The sequence below is a fragment of the Silene latifolia genome, chromosome 10 (genome assembly GCF_048544455.1).
Source record: "Silene latifolia isolate original U9 population chromosome 10, ASM4854445v1, whole genome shotgun sequence".
Taxonomy (NCBI): domain Eukaryota; kingdom Viridiplantae; phylum Streptophyta; class Magnoliopsida; order Caryophyllales; family Caryophyllaceae; genus Silene; species Silene latifolia.
The window spans coordinates 9986779-10004378 of record NC_133535.1 but is presented as its reverse complement, the minus strand read 5'-3'; the positions used below and the strand labels follow the sequence as shown (position 1 = coordinate 10004378).

At 34.9% G+C, this 17600-nt stretch overlaps 1 protein-coding gene and 2 long non-coding RNA genes across 3 annotated transcripts in view; 1 reads left to right on the top strand and 2 right to left on the bottom strand.

The window, feature by feature from the left end:
- Window positions 1-3984: 3984 nt before the first annotated feature.
- LOC141607000 (putative receptor-like protein kinase At3g47110) lies at window positions 3985-7022 on the bottom strand. Its single transcript, XM_074426377.1, has 4 exons — window positions 6894-7022; window positions 6437-6794; window positions 5802-6203; window positions 3985-4196 (listed from the first exon to the last, which is right to left on the bottom strand). The coding sequence occupies exons 1-4, from the start codon at window positions 7020-7022 to the stop codon at window positions 3985-3987; spliced, it is 1101 nt and encodes a 366-aa protein (XP_074282478.1).
- A 1105-nt stretch (window positions 7023-8127) lies between these two features.
- Window positions 8128-9620, top strand: LOC141607068 (uncharacterized). Its single transcript, XR_012526882.1, has 2 exons — window positions 8128-8450; window positions 9350-9620. It is a non-coding gene; the product is annotated as an uncharacterized LOC141607068 (long non-coding RNA).
- Window positions 9621-12298: 2678 nt separating this feature from the next.
- The window catches only part of LOC141605036 (uncharacterized), a 148547-nt gene continuing 143245 nt past the window's right edge, over window positions 12299-17600 (bottom strand). The window contains exon 2 of the long non-coding RNA XR_012526271.1: window positions 12299-12451. This is a non-coding gene — a long non-coding RNA (uncharacterized LOC141605036). The remainder of the gene's footprint in view (window positions 12452-17600) is intronic.

The window sequence follows — 17600 nt, the reverse complement described above, 5'->3', positions numbered from 1 at the left end:
GTTTTTTGGTAATTTTTTTTTTTTAAAAAAAATCTCTTTATCATTAAAAAAATTGGAGATAAGGTTTTGGGGAATGAAATATTGGAATCTTATAAATATTTACATTTAAAAAATTATGCCTATTTATAACTCATTATAGCTATAGTATATGCCAAAAATACTAAGCCCAATTTTAGGAAATATTTGTAGGCGGAAAAATGGGAGTTTCACCTATTTATTTAATAAATAGGGGATGTAAAACCGTCTTAGGAGTATGAGGTTAAACTGCTGTGAGCTTGTTTTTAGGATAAGTTGTGCCTGCCAGTCATTCTTGTTATCACTTAACTTGAGGATTTAAGGACTATCTTAGGTCAATGAAAGTTACATCCCAAAATGTGCAGATAATGTATATTATGTGCATTAGTGACGTATGCATAATGTTTGGAATAACATCGTGTTAATATGGTGGTGAATTGTTGATGCAGGAAATTACGGAGCTAGAGAAGTGAAGATAGGTTTAAGACTTTCTTTAAGCTAGTCAACAAAATATGCAAATCTCTGAAGGTTTTTCTAGGCACATTTAGATGTTTTTATTGGTGCCGAAAACTTTTTTGGTTAATTAATTGTGTTTAATATGAAATATGAATTACTTATGCGATTCTGCCTAACAATGTGGAATTTTGAGCAACACTATGAAGAGTTTTATGTTATAAAATGAACAACTTGATTGATTAAGTGGCTTCGTTGGAGTGTAATGATTCTCCTCAAGGAAATGAAGTTAGTGCCCCACCCCCACTCAAAGAAAGACTTCCATGTAAGATGTTTTTTCTAGGTCTTTAAAGACTTGCACTTTTTTTGGTTGAAAATGAGGTCGCAGTATTACCTTCAATTCCTTTTTTGGTTGGAAATATATTTTTCCAAAAGATTAGTTTATTGCTTATATAAATATTTTTAAATGCTCATATTGTAATAGTGTGATTCTGCAGGATAGGCTATACTGATGAATAGGGGCGTCTAAGGCCATGGGCAACCATGGGCGATGGAACCGGGTCTCTGATTTTGGTCAACAAATTTACAAACTTTATTGATAAAATTCAATACAAAACTCAAAATATAGTAAAACTTGTGCATTCATATTTGGGGTCTCATATTTTTGTGGTGCACCGGGCCTCCATTTATTTTAAGACGCCTCTGCGGCGATGAAGTAATGCTAAGGAAATGGGTGAGGGTATTATAAGCTTTAAAGGTGGTGGTAATGCAAGTTTACCGAATGAATTGATTGGTTGCACAGAGGGCTACCGGCAAGCATACAGCGAGCGAGGCTAATAGCATTCTTAAGAGTCCTACTGTCAATGAGAAATGAGCACCCCAATAAATGCTTCCTCCTCTGTCGGGGAGATGTAGAAGGTTAATGTGGATGTAGCTACCCTTAGCGGGATGAGTGGTGGTTTCGAGGTGGTTATACAGATGAGGAAGGATGCGTGAGTCATACAATATAGTTCAGCAGTTAAATCAAGAGTAGAGTCCTGAAATTACAAAAGTGAAAGCGACGGAACTTGGTAAAAGAATGGCATTGGAACATGGAGTAACAAATGTGATTTTTAGTCGGATTCACTTCGGCTCATTTACTTAGTGACTTCTGCAGTTCTACACAATTGCTGTGTTTAAATCATGCCCGTTTGCATGATTTAACATATATCAATGGGTGAATGCATGATGCATCGCTTTTAGTTGTTGCGACTTGCTAGTGACTGTTTACATGTTTGGGTTGCTTTAATTATACTTGTCTATCGTATCGTTTGGATCTAATTAAGGATTGTAAATTTGTAACTAAGGAGACCGGAGTGAATTTCACCTTTCTTAGTTCAACACTTTAAACTTTTGTATTGAGTCTTTCGGACTATTTACCTATCATTTTAATTTCAACAATGTTGATTAGTCTATTCATTAGTGAGTGAATGTAGGGGTGTAAATGAGCCGAACTGAGCTCGAGCTCGGGTTGGCTCGGGCTCGGCTCGAATTTTTTAGCTCGAGCTCGGGCTCGGCTAGAAGCTCGTCGAGCCTAAAAAATTGAAGCTCGAGCTCGGCTCGGGAAAAGCTCGAGCTCGGCTCGAGTTTGAATCGAGCTCGTTTTGTCATTATATATTTTCCCTTTCTCACCTTTTAAATCTAACTAAATATAAATATTTTTGAAAAATAACTAAATTATAAAATAGTAAAAAATATTATCATAATATACTTATAAAAATGTCTAAATAACATATAATTTGAAATAAAAATAATACTACAATATAAAGATTATACAAAAAAAATTTATAAACGAGCCCAAACGAGCTTCCGAGTCGAACCTTCCTGAGCTCGGGCTCGGCTCGTATTTAGCCAAGCTCGGCTCGAGCTCGAACTCGAGCTCGTTTTGACCGAGCACGAGCCGAGCTTTGACCGAGCCGATTCCGAGGGCTTAACGAGCCGGCTCATATCATTGACAGCCCTAAGTGAATGAATAACGGACAAAGTTGAGTCCAAATCATTTCTAGGTAACTACTCTCTTCGTTTCAATCATGTGTTTACCTCAACTAAAATACTCCTCAAAAAGAATAAAAAAATAAACAAATAATCGGGACTTTAGTGTCTTAAAAGAGTTAAGTATTCAATTCAAAGGAAACAAATAAACAATAATAATCAAGTGGTATTAGTCCAGTGGTAGTCGGATTAAACTTTAAAGCTTGCAGAAATGCAGGAGTTGAGTGGTCACGGGTTCGACTACCAGCTGGGGCGAGGACCACTTGACCACTACAACCCCGAAGAGAGTGGCTTACATGGTCCATGTAGTGGTATGGGCCCGGGAAATTCAACCCCCTCGTCATAAAAAAAAACAATAATGAGGGGTTCATGATCAAATCACAAATCCATTTAGTTAAAGGGGTAGCGCTCGTTATAGATAGACCTATAATATAGGTGCGTAGAGGTGGCAATGCTCAATCGGGTTGAGTTTGGGTTGAGTTATTTTGGGTTTCGTCACACATTTTGGGTTATGTTGGGTTATTTCGAATTTTATTTTGGGTTTGGTCACTTTAGAGTTTAGATTGGTCATTTTGCAGTATGTGTCATTTTTAATCGGGTCAATTTCTGTTTGCAGTTAAAACACATTAATTAGTACACATTATTATTAGTTTTTTTTGAAAGGAGTAAACACATTATTTTAGGTAGGGTCAACTTGGGTTTTGTGTCCTATTCGAATTAGGTATTTTCAGGCTACTCACGGATCTCGGGTTAACCAAATAGGGTCGGGTCATATGTTTATCAACTCTACCAGCCGTACGGGTACTATTCTTGCTTGGCGCGAAGGGCAAAGGGAGATTTTGTGAACTTCGCAGTGAATCAAATTGAAATACCGAAATTATAAGCAAAAATTCAAAACCCTAACTTTTTCAATTCAAATTTAAAACTGAATTAATTCTTCAAGTTCAAAATTGAATTAATTCTGGAATTAAGAAGACTGGAATCTCCGGGATGATTAGGTATAAATTCCTTCATTTTCTCAAATTTCCCGTGCTAGTTCCTGCAGTTCATGTTTGCTTACTGTTATCAATTGTATGATTCCATGAATTAAATTTAGATTTGAATTTAGTTTTATGTATTTGATGTTCGTAAACCCCTAATTAGTAAAGCGTAGCATATATAGAATTGTTTATGGACAAACGGGTTGACGGCGAAGCTGAGGACTAGAATTGTCTATCATATGTAGATGCTTCGCTTCCTATCTGTCTAACATGTGAGAAGGCTGAGGAGTCAGGGGCACAATTGGCTATGCTGCTTCGCTTATATATAAGATTGAAAAAAAAAACTTTCTGTAGAATATTTCATATAATCGTACTCTCTTAATAAAATACTCATTTTTCCCATTTTGATTTCTTTTCAAATTAGCGATTATGATAGATAAAGAAGCTCACTGACAAACAATGATCTGAATACGAGTTAATAAAAATATAGGGAACCAAGTTAGCATTAAGCCAGAAGCTTACTGAGTTTCTGCATCAGTGTTTTGATAGTAATAATCATTTGTTGTTGGCAAAAAGATCTATTAACAGAAGGACTCACAACATCATTACCTCGAGCAGCATAGCCAATTGTGCCCCTGACTCCTTTGATTTGAATGTTGAGGTCTGTTAGAAAGTTTGCTAATCCATAATACTCAACATGAGCAACTCTGTCACTGTCTAGCAATATGTTGCTTGGTTTAAAGTTGCAATGCAAATTGGAAATTCACGCTCTTGGTGGGCGTAATTGAGTTCATGAGCCACATCAATTGCTACATCGAATCTTTCATCAACACTCATGTTTCTATCCACTCCACGCAACCATCTGTCTAGACCCACAATTGGTATGAACTCGTATACTCATTTCTCTGAAAATTAATACACGGTCAAGCTGTTATGATGCTTACAAGATTCCTATGACGGACATTCCTCAACATGTTGCACTCTGTCATGAAGCTCTTAGATGCATTATGCTGTTGCAAGTTGAAAACTTTTGCTGCATTCGTCTTTGCAACCAAAACCACCTTTTAAACACGGATTCAAGAGCGAAGATCCCATCCCAAGAAGGTCTCTGAAGAAAAACCAGCCGTTGCTTTAATAACATGTCGTAAGACACTTTCATAGTTACATTCCTAATCATTGAACTTGATAAGACGTCTTTTTTTTCCATACATGTAACATATAGCCTTGCCACCATGGGCACCATACCAACAAGTGTGACAAAAACTTTTTTCCCCCCTTCTTTTCCCTCCTTTCCTTCTCAAACTTAGATAAATGAAGTAAGTTGTTACTCCACAAATCCTGTTATTGCCAGCAACAAAGACCGCACTCTGAATTCGTTGAACCACTCCCTCAAAATCGTTGTAAGATACGTCAAGGTAATATAATATTGGAAATTTAGAGCCTAATCCTATCTTGATCCAATCCAATTTGAGCTCAATACTACTTGGACTAGATTAAGAATCAAATTAAATCTTGACCAGTCTATATAACTTTCCGAGCCAATTCCGAGCTTTAGATTGTAAGCTAGCTTAACTAATTGTCATTAGCTCTTAAATTTGAGAAACGAAATATAACAAACCCAATGTTTTTCATGTTCGAAATTGAAGATTAAGAAAGCTGCAAGTACTGACTCGTTGAGGGTGTGTTAAATTGAAGATTAAGAAGGCAGCCAGATTGTTTTTTTTTTTTTTTTTTTTTCCTGAACCTTCTTTCCACCGGAGAAGTTTTGTTTTTGTTATTGCAGTTCATATTTGCAAAATGTTACTCTAATAATATAATATGACTTGTTGGGCATACACATCATTGAATACAATTAGTCATAAATTTGCAAAATTTAGGTTACAGTCTCAGGCTACATTAGTTGATGATCAGGAAGATATTGGTACCAAAAGTTGATTTTGGTGTTGTTCTTCTAATATGATATGGTATGGTTGTTATGCTTAACTCAAGAAACCAGCTAGCCCAGGAAAAAATATACTCCGTAAGACACAGTTAAATGATAAGTAGTAGATTTTAAAAGCTAACAAGTCATTAATCATGTTTATTGCAAATGACAGAAATTAAAAGCTTTTTACATTCAACTATGGCAGATTGTAGTCTTTATAATTCTATCTTGAGACTTCTATTGTGGACGCTTGTTTTCCTGATTAAAATCAACCTTGGGCCCCTGTAACGATTAGCAGTACATGTAGAAATAATATATTGTTAGCAGAACTTCTAATCAAGTTGAAACTTTCAGAATAATTCGTTACTAGTAAGCTCATGGTATGTCTAATAATAAACCTCTTGCAGGAAGGTTACGCCTGTTTCTAGCATTGAGAAGGTTGTCTCTTGCCGATTGAAGCCTGCTAATGGCATCGACTATTTTCATTCGTTCTTGTGGGAGATGATTCGAGCACGACACACCGACGCTTATCACAGCAGTAACGCATTCCACTCTTCGTTGAAGCTCATCTTGGACTACTCTTGGGTCTTCGGCTTCTTCAGTGAGATTATGTTCTTCAAGTGATGGGTCTACAATTTGCAAGACTTGGTCAGGTAATGCTGCTTCTGCATGCTCATGAAGATTGCAGCCGTCATTGAACATGCTGGCTGTTGGACTCTTTCCTGTCATTAGCTCAAGTAGCAATATGCCATAGCTGTAAACATCACCACTTGTAGAGGGTTCACTTCCAAGGCCGTACTCTGAAATGTGAACCCAATGACCAGACTTAGACACATAAATGGGGAGTAGATAGATAGGCAAGCTTTAGAACTTTCATTTACTATGAATATGTGTTGACTAGGTAAGCTCACTAACCGTATGAACTATGAAGTGGTCTAACTTCCATTTTAACATCAAGTCCAGAGGATTACAGAGTTTCTGAGTTTTGGTCTTTTGATGATAATATTGTAAATAAGAGTGACACTATTATTACCTGGAGCAGCATAGCCTATAGTACCCCTGATTCCAATAGTACTACTTTGATTCGGATGTCGAGGTTGAGTAAGAATCCTGGCTAATCCAAAATCCCCAACATGAGCGACCATGTCATTATCCAGCAATATGTTGCTTGGTTTCAAGTCATGATGCACTATTGGAGTTTCACACTCATGGTGGAGATAGCTAAGTGCCTGGGCCACATCAATCGCTACATCCACCCTTTGAGCAAGGCTCATGTTTCCATCCACTCCAGATAACCACTTGTCTAGACTTCCATGAGGCATGAACTCATATACTAGTGCTCTAAAATCGTTCCTTTGAAAGTCAAATCTTTGGAGTATTTGTGATGATGCCTACAGATTCCGATGACGGACATTCCTTAATGTGTTGCACTCTGCAATGAAGCTCTTAGATGCCCCATGGCGTTGCAAGTTGAGAACTTACACTGCAACCGTTTTCCCATCCAAAATACCCTTAAACACAGATCCAAAAGAGTCCGTCCCAATTAGGTTCTCTGAAGAAAAACCAGCCGTTGCTTTGAGTAACATGTCGTATGACACTTTCATAGTTACATTCCCCATCATTGAACCTGTTAAAAGGGGTGTCTTTTTGTTTTTTGTACATGATAGATATATCCCCACTCCCCCTACCGCCGTGGCCACCAACCCAACAAGTGAACAGATAATTATCAAATTAATCTTTTTCCTGCTTTTATTCTCATTGCACTTAGGTAATTGCAGTTGTTTAATTCCTCCACAGAGCCTCGCTATTGCCAAAGAACAAAGACCGCACTTTCATTTGCGAATAAGGAACTCGTTGGAACCCTTCCCTCAAAATTGTTGTAAGATAAGTTAAGGTAATATAAATTGGGAAATTTAGAGAAGAAGGCTGGAATTGGTCCAGATAAATTGTTTTGAGAAAAATCAACTTGTTGGAGGCCAACCAAAGAACTCAGTGATGAAGGAATATTTCCATGAAAGGAATTTCCATCCATGAACAAGTTTTGAAGGTTGGAACAATACCTTAAACCATCTGGAATGACACCCGAAAACTTATTGTTAGACAGTTCTAAAATTTCCAATCGACCTTGTTTACTCATTGTCGAAGGTAGGGAGCCTTCCAAATGATTATGATGCAAATATAGTTCAATAAATGAAGCAGGTCCTTCAAATAACTCATTGCCTAAGGTTCCATTGAGTTCATTGTATGATAAATTAAGGTATAACAAGCTTTGGCAATTCCCAAGGCTTGGAGGTATACTTCCTTCCAATAAGTTCTCTTTTAAAGAAAGTTCACTCAAATGACTTATTTCAAACGACGCGAAATTGTTGATGATGATTGATGATCATTATACAATTTGAATTAATGAACTTGTCAGGTACTGATCATCATCAACACTTACAGTTATGTCAAGAACTTGTCATCATCAATAATTTGAATTAATGCACCTTTAATCAAAACTAACTCTTGCGTGTCAGCCGTGGCCTGTGGTTGTTAGAGAATAGAGCATGATTTAAGGTCAATGTGGCCCAAATTTCACGATTCAGGGACTATCTTGGGTCTCAATCATTCCACTTGTGCCCCCAAATTCACGTTTTTCCTATCACAAATTCTTATTTGTGACGGCACTATCCGTCACAAATAAGAGACGGGTCGAATACATACCAAATAATAAGAAAATGGGGCGGATCACTAGTGCATGTAGGCTGAGTAGAGGATTGAGTAGTCTGATCTTGTGTCTCCTAAAGTGACATTGAAAAATAAAAAATTAATATTTATTTGTTGTTTCAAGGAGGCAAGGACATTTCATCCAGACTCTTTTCATTTACCATGTTCTTAAATTTTCTTTTCTAGTCACAAAAGTTTAATAAAAAAACCTCTCTATTTCCATTTTCATCAAAAATCTAGAAAATACATCATATCAAAATCCAACAAAAAAAATCAAAAATACATATCATCTTCATAACCGAATGAAGCAAAATGAAATGAGCAGACAAACGAGATCAAAGGTAAATATTGGGTTTTTCTTTTTATTATCCTTGAATGTTTAGTTAATTAGATCTAATATGTTGAAATTTGAAGGTAAACATTGTGTTTGCCTTAACTTTTGATTTTAGTTTATGTGTTGTTGTTTTGGAGTCATTTTAGGGTTTGTTGTTCATTTTTTGTTGATTATAGTTGAAATTTTGCTTGAATGTGCATAGGAGTCATAATAGGATTTGTTGTTAATTTTTGTTAATATTTTGGTTTTTTCATTTTTACGGATTTGTTGTTGTTTTAATTTTGGTTTGTCCATATCATATTACATTTCAACTTTGTTTAATATGGTTTATATATTATGTTTATAAACTTGGACACTTTGTTACTACTTGTAGATATAACTTAGTTTAACCGATCATTATTAATAAACATATAACTGAGAATGGTAACATATAGAATTAAACTATCAACAAGGTGACTGACTTAGGAAAGTTTTTGAGTACTATAAAATGTAACTAATTATCAATTGATTGTGACTGTTTTTGACTTATGCATACATGGTAACATATTGTATAGATATGATAACAATTTATACTTGTAAAGTATATTTGTGATGTATATTTTGTGACCAATTTCTTTGAAAATGTCGTTAAACTGAGATTATTCCATATTTTGTTACAAAAGGTACATTTGTTACTACTTGTGGATATAGTTTTGTTTTATTGATTATTTATTAATGAACATATTATTGAGGATGGTATAGATGTTAAACTGTCAACATGGTAAACTGTTTAGTAAAGTTGTGGAGTACTATAAAATGTAACCAATTATCAATTGTCTGTGACCATTTCTTCCAGTTGTATTATGGTAACATTGTTCTCTTCACGTGGTGACATAATTATATTTTGATATTTTCTGTGCAAATTAGTCCACAGTTGAACCTGAACCTGCCACTGAGGATCTCAAGTACATCCAACACTACACACGCATTAAAATCAAAAGAGGTTAAAAGGCTGTGGGTGATGCTGCAAAAGGTGGAGGTCGTGCCAAGAAACAATAGTTTGGTGTTTTGGGGAACTTATTTTAAAAATGTTACCATTTAAATCAGTATAGTACCTATGACACTGTATATGTTATCATTTTTGCACAAAGTGTTACCATATTGAAATTGATATCATAATGGATAAATATATAAACAAGTTGTTATTCTTTGTGTATTACTTATGCCAGTGCATTTTACAAATTATGTTTATATCTTTTATCAATATGTTACCATTAAAAAAAGGAATTAGATATGTCATTGTATATGTTCTAAAGTGTATAATCTGTTATCACAGGCTGTGAGTTTCAGCATTAGGAAAACAGCATCTCGCACAATATATTAATGAATATTTTCATTTTTACACAATATGTTATTATATTAAATTTGGTAACACAATACTAAATATGTAAACAATTGACCTTCTTGGTGTATTTCATATGGGAGTGTAATTTACAACTAAGGTTCACATTCTTGCACAATATGTCAGCATATAAAATTTGGTACCATAATAGATAAATATGTAAACAATTGACTTTCTTAGTCTTTTTCTTATGGCAGTGTAATTTACAAGTATTGTTTTCATTCTTGCAAAATATGTTGTCATATACAGTTTGGTAACATATTGGGTAAATATGTGAACATTTGACATTCTTTATGTATCTCTTATGACAATGTATTTTATAAGTAATGTTACCATTCTTAAGCAAACTGTTACCATAGTGAAGCTGGTAACATTATGTCTAAACATGTAAACACCTATAGCATTCTATATGTTAAGTAATGTTCAAATTCTTTTTCGGTATGTTACCATATACAAGTTGGTAACGTAATTAATAAATATGTGGACAATTGACATTCTTGGTGTATCTCTTATGACAAGTGTATTTTACAAGTAATATTATCATTCTTGCACAAACTGTTATATATTGAAATTGATAACATTATGTCGAAATATGTAAACACCTATGTCATTCTATATGTGACCATTTTAGAAGGTGACTCGTCTATGGCATTGTATATGTTAAGCAATGTACTCGTTATCGCACAATATATTACCATATAAATGTTGGCAACATAAGAGTTAAACATGTAAACAAATTGGCATTTCTGTTGTATTTTCTTTCGGTATGTATATGCCCATTATGCTCACATTCTTGTGGAATATGTCACCATTCCGAAGCAGTTTACAAATTGGCAAATTAGATATTACACATTAGATATTACATTCATATAGTTAAGTGTAGCATCATGCTCAATTCTTAAACATACACCAAACTGCAAATAAATCCAGGAAACCAACAAGGCAACTATAACTGATTAATATTTCGTTTTCCTTTCAAGGTCATTTAAACCACCCGAAACTCACTTGGGTGCAAACATATGACTAAAAAATGATGACAATCTAACAACAAAGAATACCAAAAAAACAGTCACCAAAAATGGATGAATAAACCATTAACACAATTTAATTCACCATTTAAACCATGAACACCAAAAAGATATTAAAAATCCTAAAACAGGCCCCAAATCAAAAAAAAAATTCAACCATCATTAAAAAAAATATGTGAATGAAAAAAAATTAATATAGTAGAAACAAAGTTCATCAATTTTTCAAATTGATACGAAGTTTAACAAAAAACAACAACAAACATAAGAGAAAAAAAACGATCTAAAAAACGATAACAATCGAACTAAAAATGGTAACAATTTTCAACAAAATCAACAGTAACAATGAAAAGTGAATGAATCGAAATTAAAAATGGAAAATAAACTAAAATTGGTAACATCAAACATAATAAAGCAACTTACAAAGGAAAATGAACTAAAAATTTGATAAAAAAAATAAACAAAACATAATAACATAGCAAGATCTTCATAGTACCATAAAAAATTAATTTCAAACATTGAATCTAAAAACTAAATAATCACCATAAAAAAAGTAACAATAAACAACTAAAATGACATCTTAGGTTAAAAGTTTATATGAGAAAATCAACAATAAACAACATAGCAAGATCTTCATCGTAACATAAAAATTAAATTTGTTAACTGGTTCCCGTTTTGCTGCTTATTTCTTTGTCATCTTACCAATATTTATGATAATGTTTGAGATTTTGGTTGTTTTTTAGGAAAAGTTTGATATGTGAGAGAAAGAGAGAATTTGAAAGGAAAGATTTTTTTTTTGTTGAAAATGAATGTGTGACTGGAGATTTGAGAGGATTAAGCTAAAAGTGAATTGAAAATGTGGTAAATAACTCGCATTGGGAAGGCAAGAGTTTTTTTATTGTTTTTTTAATGACAAAAGAGTCATTGTTGTCATTTCCAATAAAGAAATGCACAGTACACACCCATCAACTCTAAACCCGTTTGCACTAAAAACGCTACTATTCGCCCCGTCTCTTGCTTGTGACGGATAACCCGTCACAAGCAAGACTTATTGTTTTCCTATATTGCCTTGCATTTGCACTCCCCCCATTTTTGTAGACAGTTTATCCTCTTAGTTAAAATTGGGTGACCCTAACGACACTCGAAAATGTATTATGTTACTCAAAAGACATTTTAAAAGAATTTTGCAATTAAAATCAACGTTCTTATATAACAAATGGCAGATTATGTTTCCTCTATACAATTGCTTTGTATTGCTTCTTGTTTTGTAGGTGGATTTTTAATTTATGCAAATGATTGCGACGGCCGATGGGATGAATAATATATGGTATCTTTGGTCCGGATCTCTGTAAGCAATTTTCCATTTTTATTTTGAAATCTGATTAATTAATCAAACTTGGCATAAAAAGGATTTAGCTTTATTTATGCAACCACACCATTTTGGTTGCCGTTTGTTCTATGAAACCGACAGGCCGACATGTCAAGTGGCGTGTCTTCCTTCTCATAAATTCCGATCCTAAGGGACACCATTTCGTTAACGATTTAGGTTCTGAGCCACACGGGACAGAAAATCTTGGAAGTAAAGACGAGCAATTATTTTGCCTTAGGAAGCAGGCAGCTTGACTTGAGGCCCCATGTATGTTCTCCCATTGTTAGCATTTCATTCAACTTTTCATAAATACTCCCTACATGTTTGTTGCGTATAAGTTTGGTTACTTAAGTAATAAGGTGGTTTTATACGGCATAGCATAAAAACGGATACAATTTTATGACTACTTTTTTCACTAATATGGACCTTGATTTATTGGTTAGATCCATGTTTATATTATATTTACGCAAAATTGTCTTAGGAGTAATAAGTTATACTATTATAGGAAACCGTCTTACAATGTCCTATCTTTTGCATAAACATTATTCCAAGTTAGAATAATCTTAGGTTGAGAGCTATGTTACTCTGATACTTCAGTTAGTTGTCGTATTCCGTATTGATACGTATTTTGTCGGATATGATACGACACTTTGATACTTCATTTTAGACCAAAATATTGAAAATTTCGCACAAAATAGCCGTATCAGATATTAGATATGTATTTTGTCGGATACAGTATACGAGTTTGAGTAACATAGGTTGAGAGATACTGACCACTTAATTTGGAGTTCACTTGCATGCAAGGCAGGGTACTATAATGTGAGTCGACGAGTTGTGTAACTCAGAAATAAGAGCTGCTTTTTGGAAAGAATAGTATGCACTATGCATAATAATAATAAGAAAAAAAATTGTGTCCTTCGGGAGGCATCAAATGAAATAGGGAATATTATAAATGCGTAAATGTAATTGTGTAAGAAGTATGGTTTTTTCGGAGGACACAATAATTTTTCTAGTAATAATTGTCAATGTGGTTTTTTTTTTTTTTTTTTTTTTTTTTTTTTTTTTTTTTTTTTCAGAGGACTCTTGGCTGTTAGCCGTACTTGTTGGAGCTTGACAAGAAGTTGGAGTACAAGAATTTGAATGTGAAATTTTCTGGTTGTCGTAATCTGATTTCCATATTTGTGTAATCAAAACTTGACGACTCCTACTCTGATTTCTGTATTTGTATTTTCTACGACTACTTAATTAAATAATAATGCTTTATCAATGTGAATGTGGAATTTTCGATCGCATTCAGCATGTTCTGCATTGCTGGTGGAGTGGCTTACAGTACAATCAATAATGTAATTACTCTTGAGAAAATGGAAGAGTTCATTGAATCGATATTTAAGTCCTTGTGTAGAGTCGATATTTAAGTCCTTGAGTCCGTCCTATTGTAATTTACAAAAACTTTGACTCTTTATTTTCTTCTGTAATAATTCTAAACCCAACAGTTAAACAAGAGTTCTGTGCTGCATTCAGAGTTGTGCTTGCTCCCTTGTGTAGTCCCATGTCGCCTTTTGCCTTTTACCTATTTGCTATGCCTGCTTGCAAGGGTTGAACCTTTTGAAAATTTCGAACAACAAGCTATAGTTAAATGCAAGCTAATTATTCTATCAAGTCTTAGATACTACTGTATTGTGAAGATACGATTGATTCTTCTGCGTAATATGGTGTTGAAGTGTTAAATCGTGCTATCAGTTTTTCTGGTTTCACATGTTTAGCTATTTGTCTTTGGCAGTGGTTGTCAGCAAAACAACTATGTAAGATGCTATGCTGCTTCCTGTTCGGCATCCTCTGGAGGACACATTTTTTTTTTTTTTTTTTTTTTTTTTGCGAAATAATAAACTTCTTGATGATGATCATTATACTATTTGAATTATTGAACTTGTCATCATCAACATCTACAGGTAGATGACATTTATTTCAAATGACGCGAAATTGTTGATGATGATTGATGATCATTGTACAATTTGAATTAATGAATTTGTCAGGTACTGATCATCATCGACATTTACAGGTAATGACATTTTAATATTTTATGTGACGTACTAATCATCATCAACAATTTGAATTAACATCTTGAATTTCTAGCCAATTATTGCCATTACCTATTGTTGTCCAAAGTTCACCGGTCCTTTCCTTTTCCGGTGACTCTTAAATATCTTGTTTATTCCTTCTCAGGAAACGGGTTACTCTGGTTGGTTTGGGTCGAGTCAATTTTGGATTTGCAGAGTTTCGGTTAGGTCGAGTTTGAGTCTTTGTCATCAACTATTATTAAGTTATGTATGGATAATATTTCAGTGTGCAATAATAAATGTTTGGTTTAAGGAGTAAATACATTATTAACGGACCGAGACCTTTACCCTTTCTTTGAGGCTCACATATTTGGAGGAACATTGGGCTTGGGTGGCCAACCCTTAATGGCTCTCTCACTTGGGTCATTGGGGATGGAACATTGAGTCTACGGCACCACAGTTGGACGCTCTTAGGCCCTCTTCGTAGTCTTATCGAGGGTCCTTGTCATCATAACACTATTGACGCCACTATCGATTCCATTATTAAGAATGGCACCTGGGATCTTGACTTTTTGGACTTCGTTTTTCCTACACCCGCCCACAACCCTTCCATCCTTCCCAAGGAATGATTTTGCCACTTCAAATCTTTCAACAACAAAATCACTCTCTCTCTCCCTTACCTACGTGTCTTTACTTCCTGGCAGTCCTTTTCCACCTCTTATCGTTGATCCCTGCTGGTTGTGGAAAGTTCCAGCGCCGCCAAAAATCAAATTCTTCCTTTGGCTTGTATTGTGGGATCGTCTCCCCCATAAAGCTACTCTAAGATCTATTTCCCACACTTCTGGCTGCGACCTTTGTCACCATCCTCTGGAAAACTCTCTGCACATATTGAGGGATTGTCCGGCTGCTAAGGATATTTGGAATTTGTATATTTAATTGTGAACCATGAACATAACATGGAAGTGGACTTATTAATGACTATACCTTTTTTTTGGTAACGAGAGCACCCGCAACCGCTATCTTCGGTGCATACTGAGTAAACCCATGGGTGTACGTGATAGCCTGCGAACCACGTATACCAGGTAAATTACCCGAGGGATGACAGCTCGAAGTCTATTAGGCATGGATTCAGGCCAAGAATGCTCCACAAGATTTTGCTCTTGGGGAGGCTTGAACCTGGATCTCCTGGGAATTTCACCCAAGTTTTAACCACTATACTCCACCCTTGCGGGCTTAATGACTATACTTAACGGCAGTAGGCATTGACTTAACGGCAAATAGTAATGAGTGCCTTAACTGTAAAAAAAAAATATAGTATAGATCGTTAACGGAAAAAAATCCGTAAGTTCGGGTCCTTGTCTTGGGGTTAACTCTTTTTAGATCGACATGCGGGGAAGTGACAAATAAGCCTCATACGTTTGCCACCACGTGCAAATTAGCCTCATAACTTTTAACATGTGCATATTAACCCCATACCTTTAACTGTTGATGCAAATTACCCCCATTTAATTAATTTGGCTGATAGTATTTAATTATTCTATTTTTTTTTATCCATTTGGTTTTCCCATTTAATTAAAAATTGGTATTTGGACTAATCTACCCTTCCCACCCTTTACTAATTACCATTAATCATTAAGACCCAAATCAACTTTCTTCTCGGCTCTACTGTTGCTCCTACACAGGTACTACAAGTCTACAACCACAACATGCCTTCAACACCAACACCTATAATATAACCCTCCACGGCTCCACGACCCCACTACGCCACAACCACCCGACATGCCTCCACCACCACCCGGATCCGACCACTAGGTCGAGGCTATATATTTCGGAGATGAGAACACTCACCCTCACATAACACTCATCTCGTTGAATCCGACACGCCACACGAAACACCACCTCCTTTTCCAAGGTTTCATTGACGGGGGAGGGTAAATTATGGGTTATCGGAGTTTAGGAATTGTGTATGTTGTGAAAGATCATAGATCCATATTAGACTCTCTAATAAAAATTAAATTATCTCATAATTTATCATTTTAATGATCTATGTAACATGCATGCAAATATAAAAGCATAAAAATAAAAGTTAAGGAAAAACAATTTCCTTACATAGATTTTTATGGTAATATGGGCACAATCAAGATCTCCTACCTTGATTGGTCTTGAGCTTATAACAAAAGGATGATCCTCCTAACAAATCTTCAAAGAGAAGATCTCCTAACAATGTGCACCCAAGAACTCAACCCAAATAATCTTACAAATACTAACTAGATATTTGTAAAACTTACCCTTGATAATATTTGTAATATTACTAACACTCTTAGTAAATATCAATTTTGTATACTAACAATCTTAGTAAGTTATGATAATTATTTTAGAGAGATAAGTAGTTTTGTTCACATGCAAAAACACATGAATGAGTTAGCTTGCAAAAAAATGACCAAAAATTGGTCTTAAGCCAAGAGGAAAACCGGGTGGGAGGGGTAGTGTGTAGGAGTGGACTTGTTTCAATTTTTTGTCCAATCTTTTGTCACATGCACAAAGATGTTATGACAACTTATGGAAGAAAAACAAGTAAAAGTGAAATGATTATGATTATGATTATGATCATCCACTAACTTCATTTACACGGTCCAATGTCCCATTTACGGGTCCATTTTGGTTCTTATATTTGTCGCACAAATACGTGTAAATTTTATTTAAACATCGTTTCATGTTTAAATGCTTCCAATTAATTTCGTCTAAATCACTCCATAAATATACATGTACTGCTACACATATTATTTACGTACTAATATTAATCACATTAATCAATTAGTACAATTTTAGTGAATTAACAATTAATTAACTAAAACCCGTCTCCCAAAATTTATTATTCAATTATCGCATAATTAAATAATAACTGTCATGCCTCGAGTTCGCAACTCGAAATCTCTCTAAAAATAATCGACTAACCTTTTAGTCTATAAATCAAGGGACTAAATAAATTGTATCTCATACAATTAATTAGTTGTCTATTGGGGTTCGTTCCTTTAGGTGTGACCGAAAGGGGTCAGTTGATCACCGCCGTCTCACGACAATAACGTCAAACTCTAGTCAGCCAACCGTTATCGATTTACGTTAATCAACTGACGAGGATCAAATTATTTAAATATCTGATGATATTCCTTTAATGAGATTTATTATGTAAACGCACTATTGTTGAGGACACTAACTCCAACATGTTGTTGGGTCGGTTTCGATTAGGAGGAGATCGTGGTAAGAGTGGTCACAGGTAAAGTGTGATAATTTTTTTGGTCGTTGATGGTGATTTTGAACTAACCTC

Excerpts from the sequence above, each read along its gene's own strand:
- LOC141607000 (XM_074426377.1), bottom strand. The coding sequence starts at position 7,022 with ATGGGGAATGTAACTATGAAAGTGTCATACGACATGTTACTCAAAGCA. Across the intron at positions 6,204-6,436 it reads TATAGGCTATGCTGCTCCAG|AGTACGGCCTTGGAAGTGAA; the intron begins GTAATAATAGTG and ends TTCACATTTCAG. Across the intron at positions 4,197-5,801 it reads GCGTAACCTTCCTGCAAGAG|ACAGTGACAGAGTTGCTCAT; the intron begins GTTTATTATTAG and ends ACATATTGCTAG.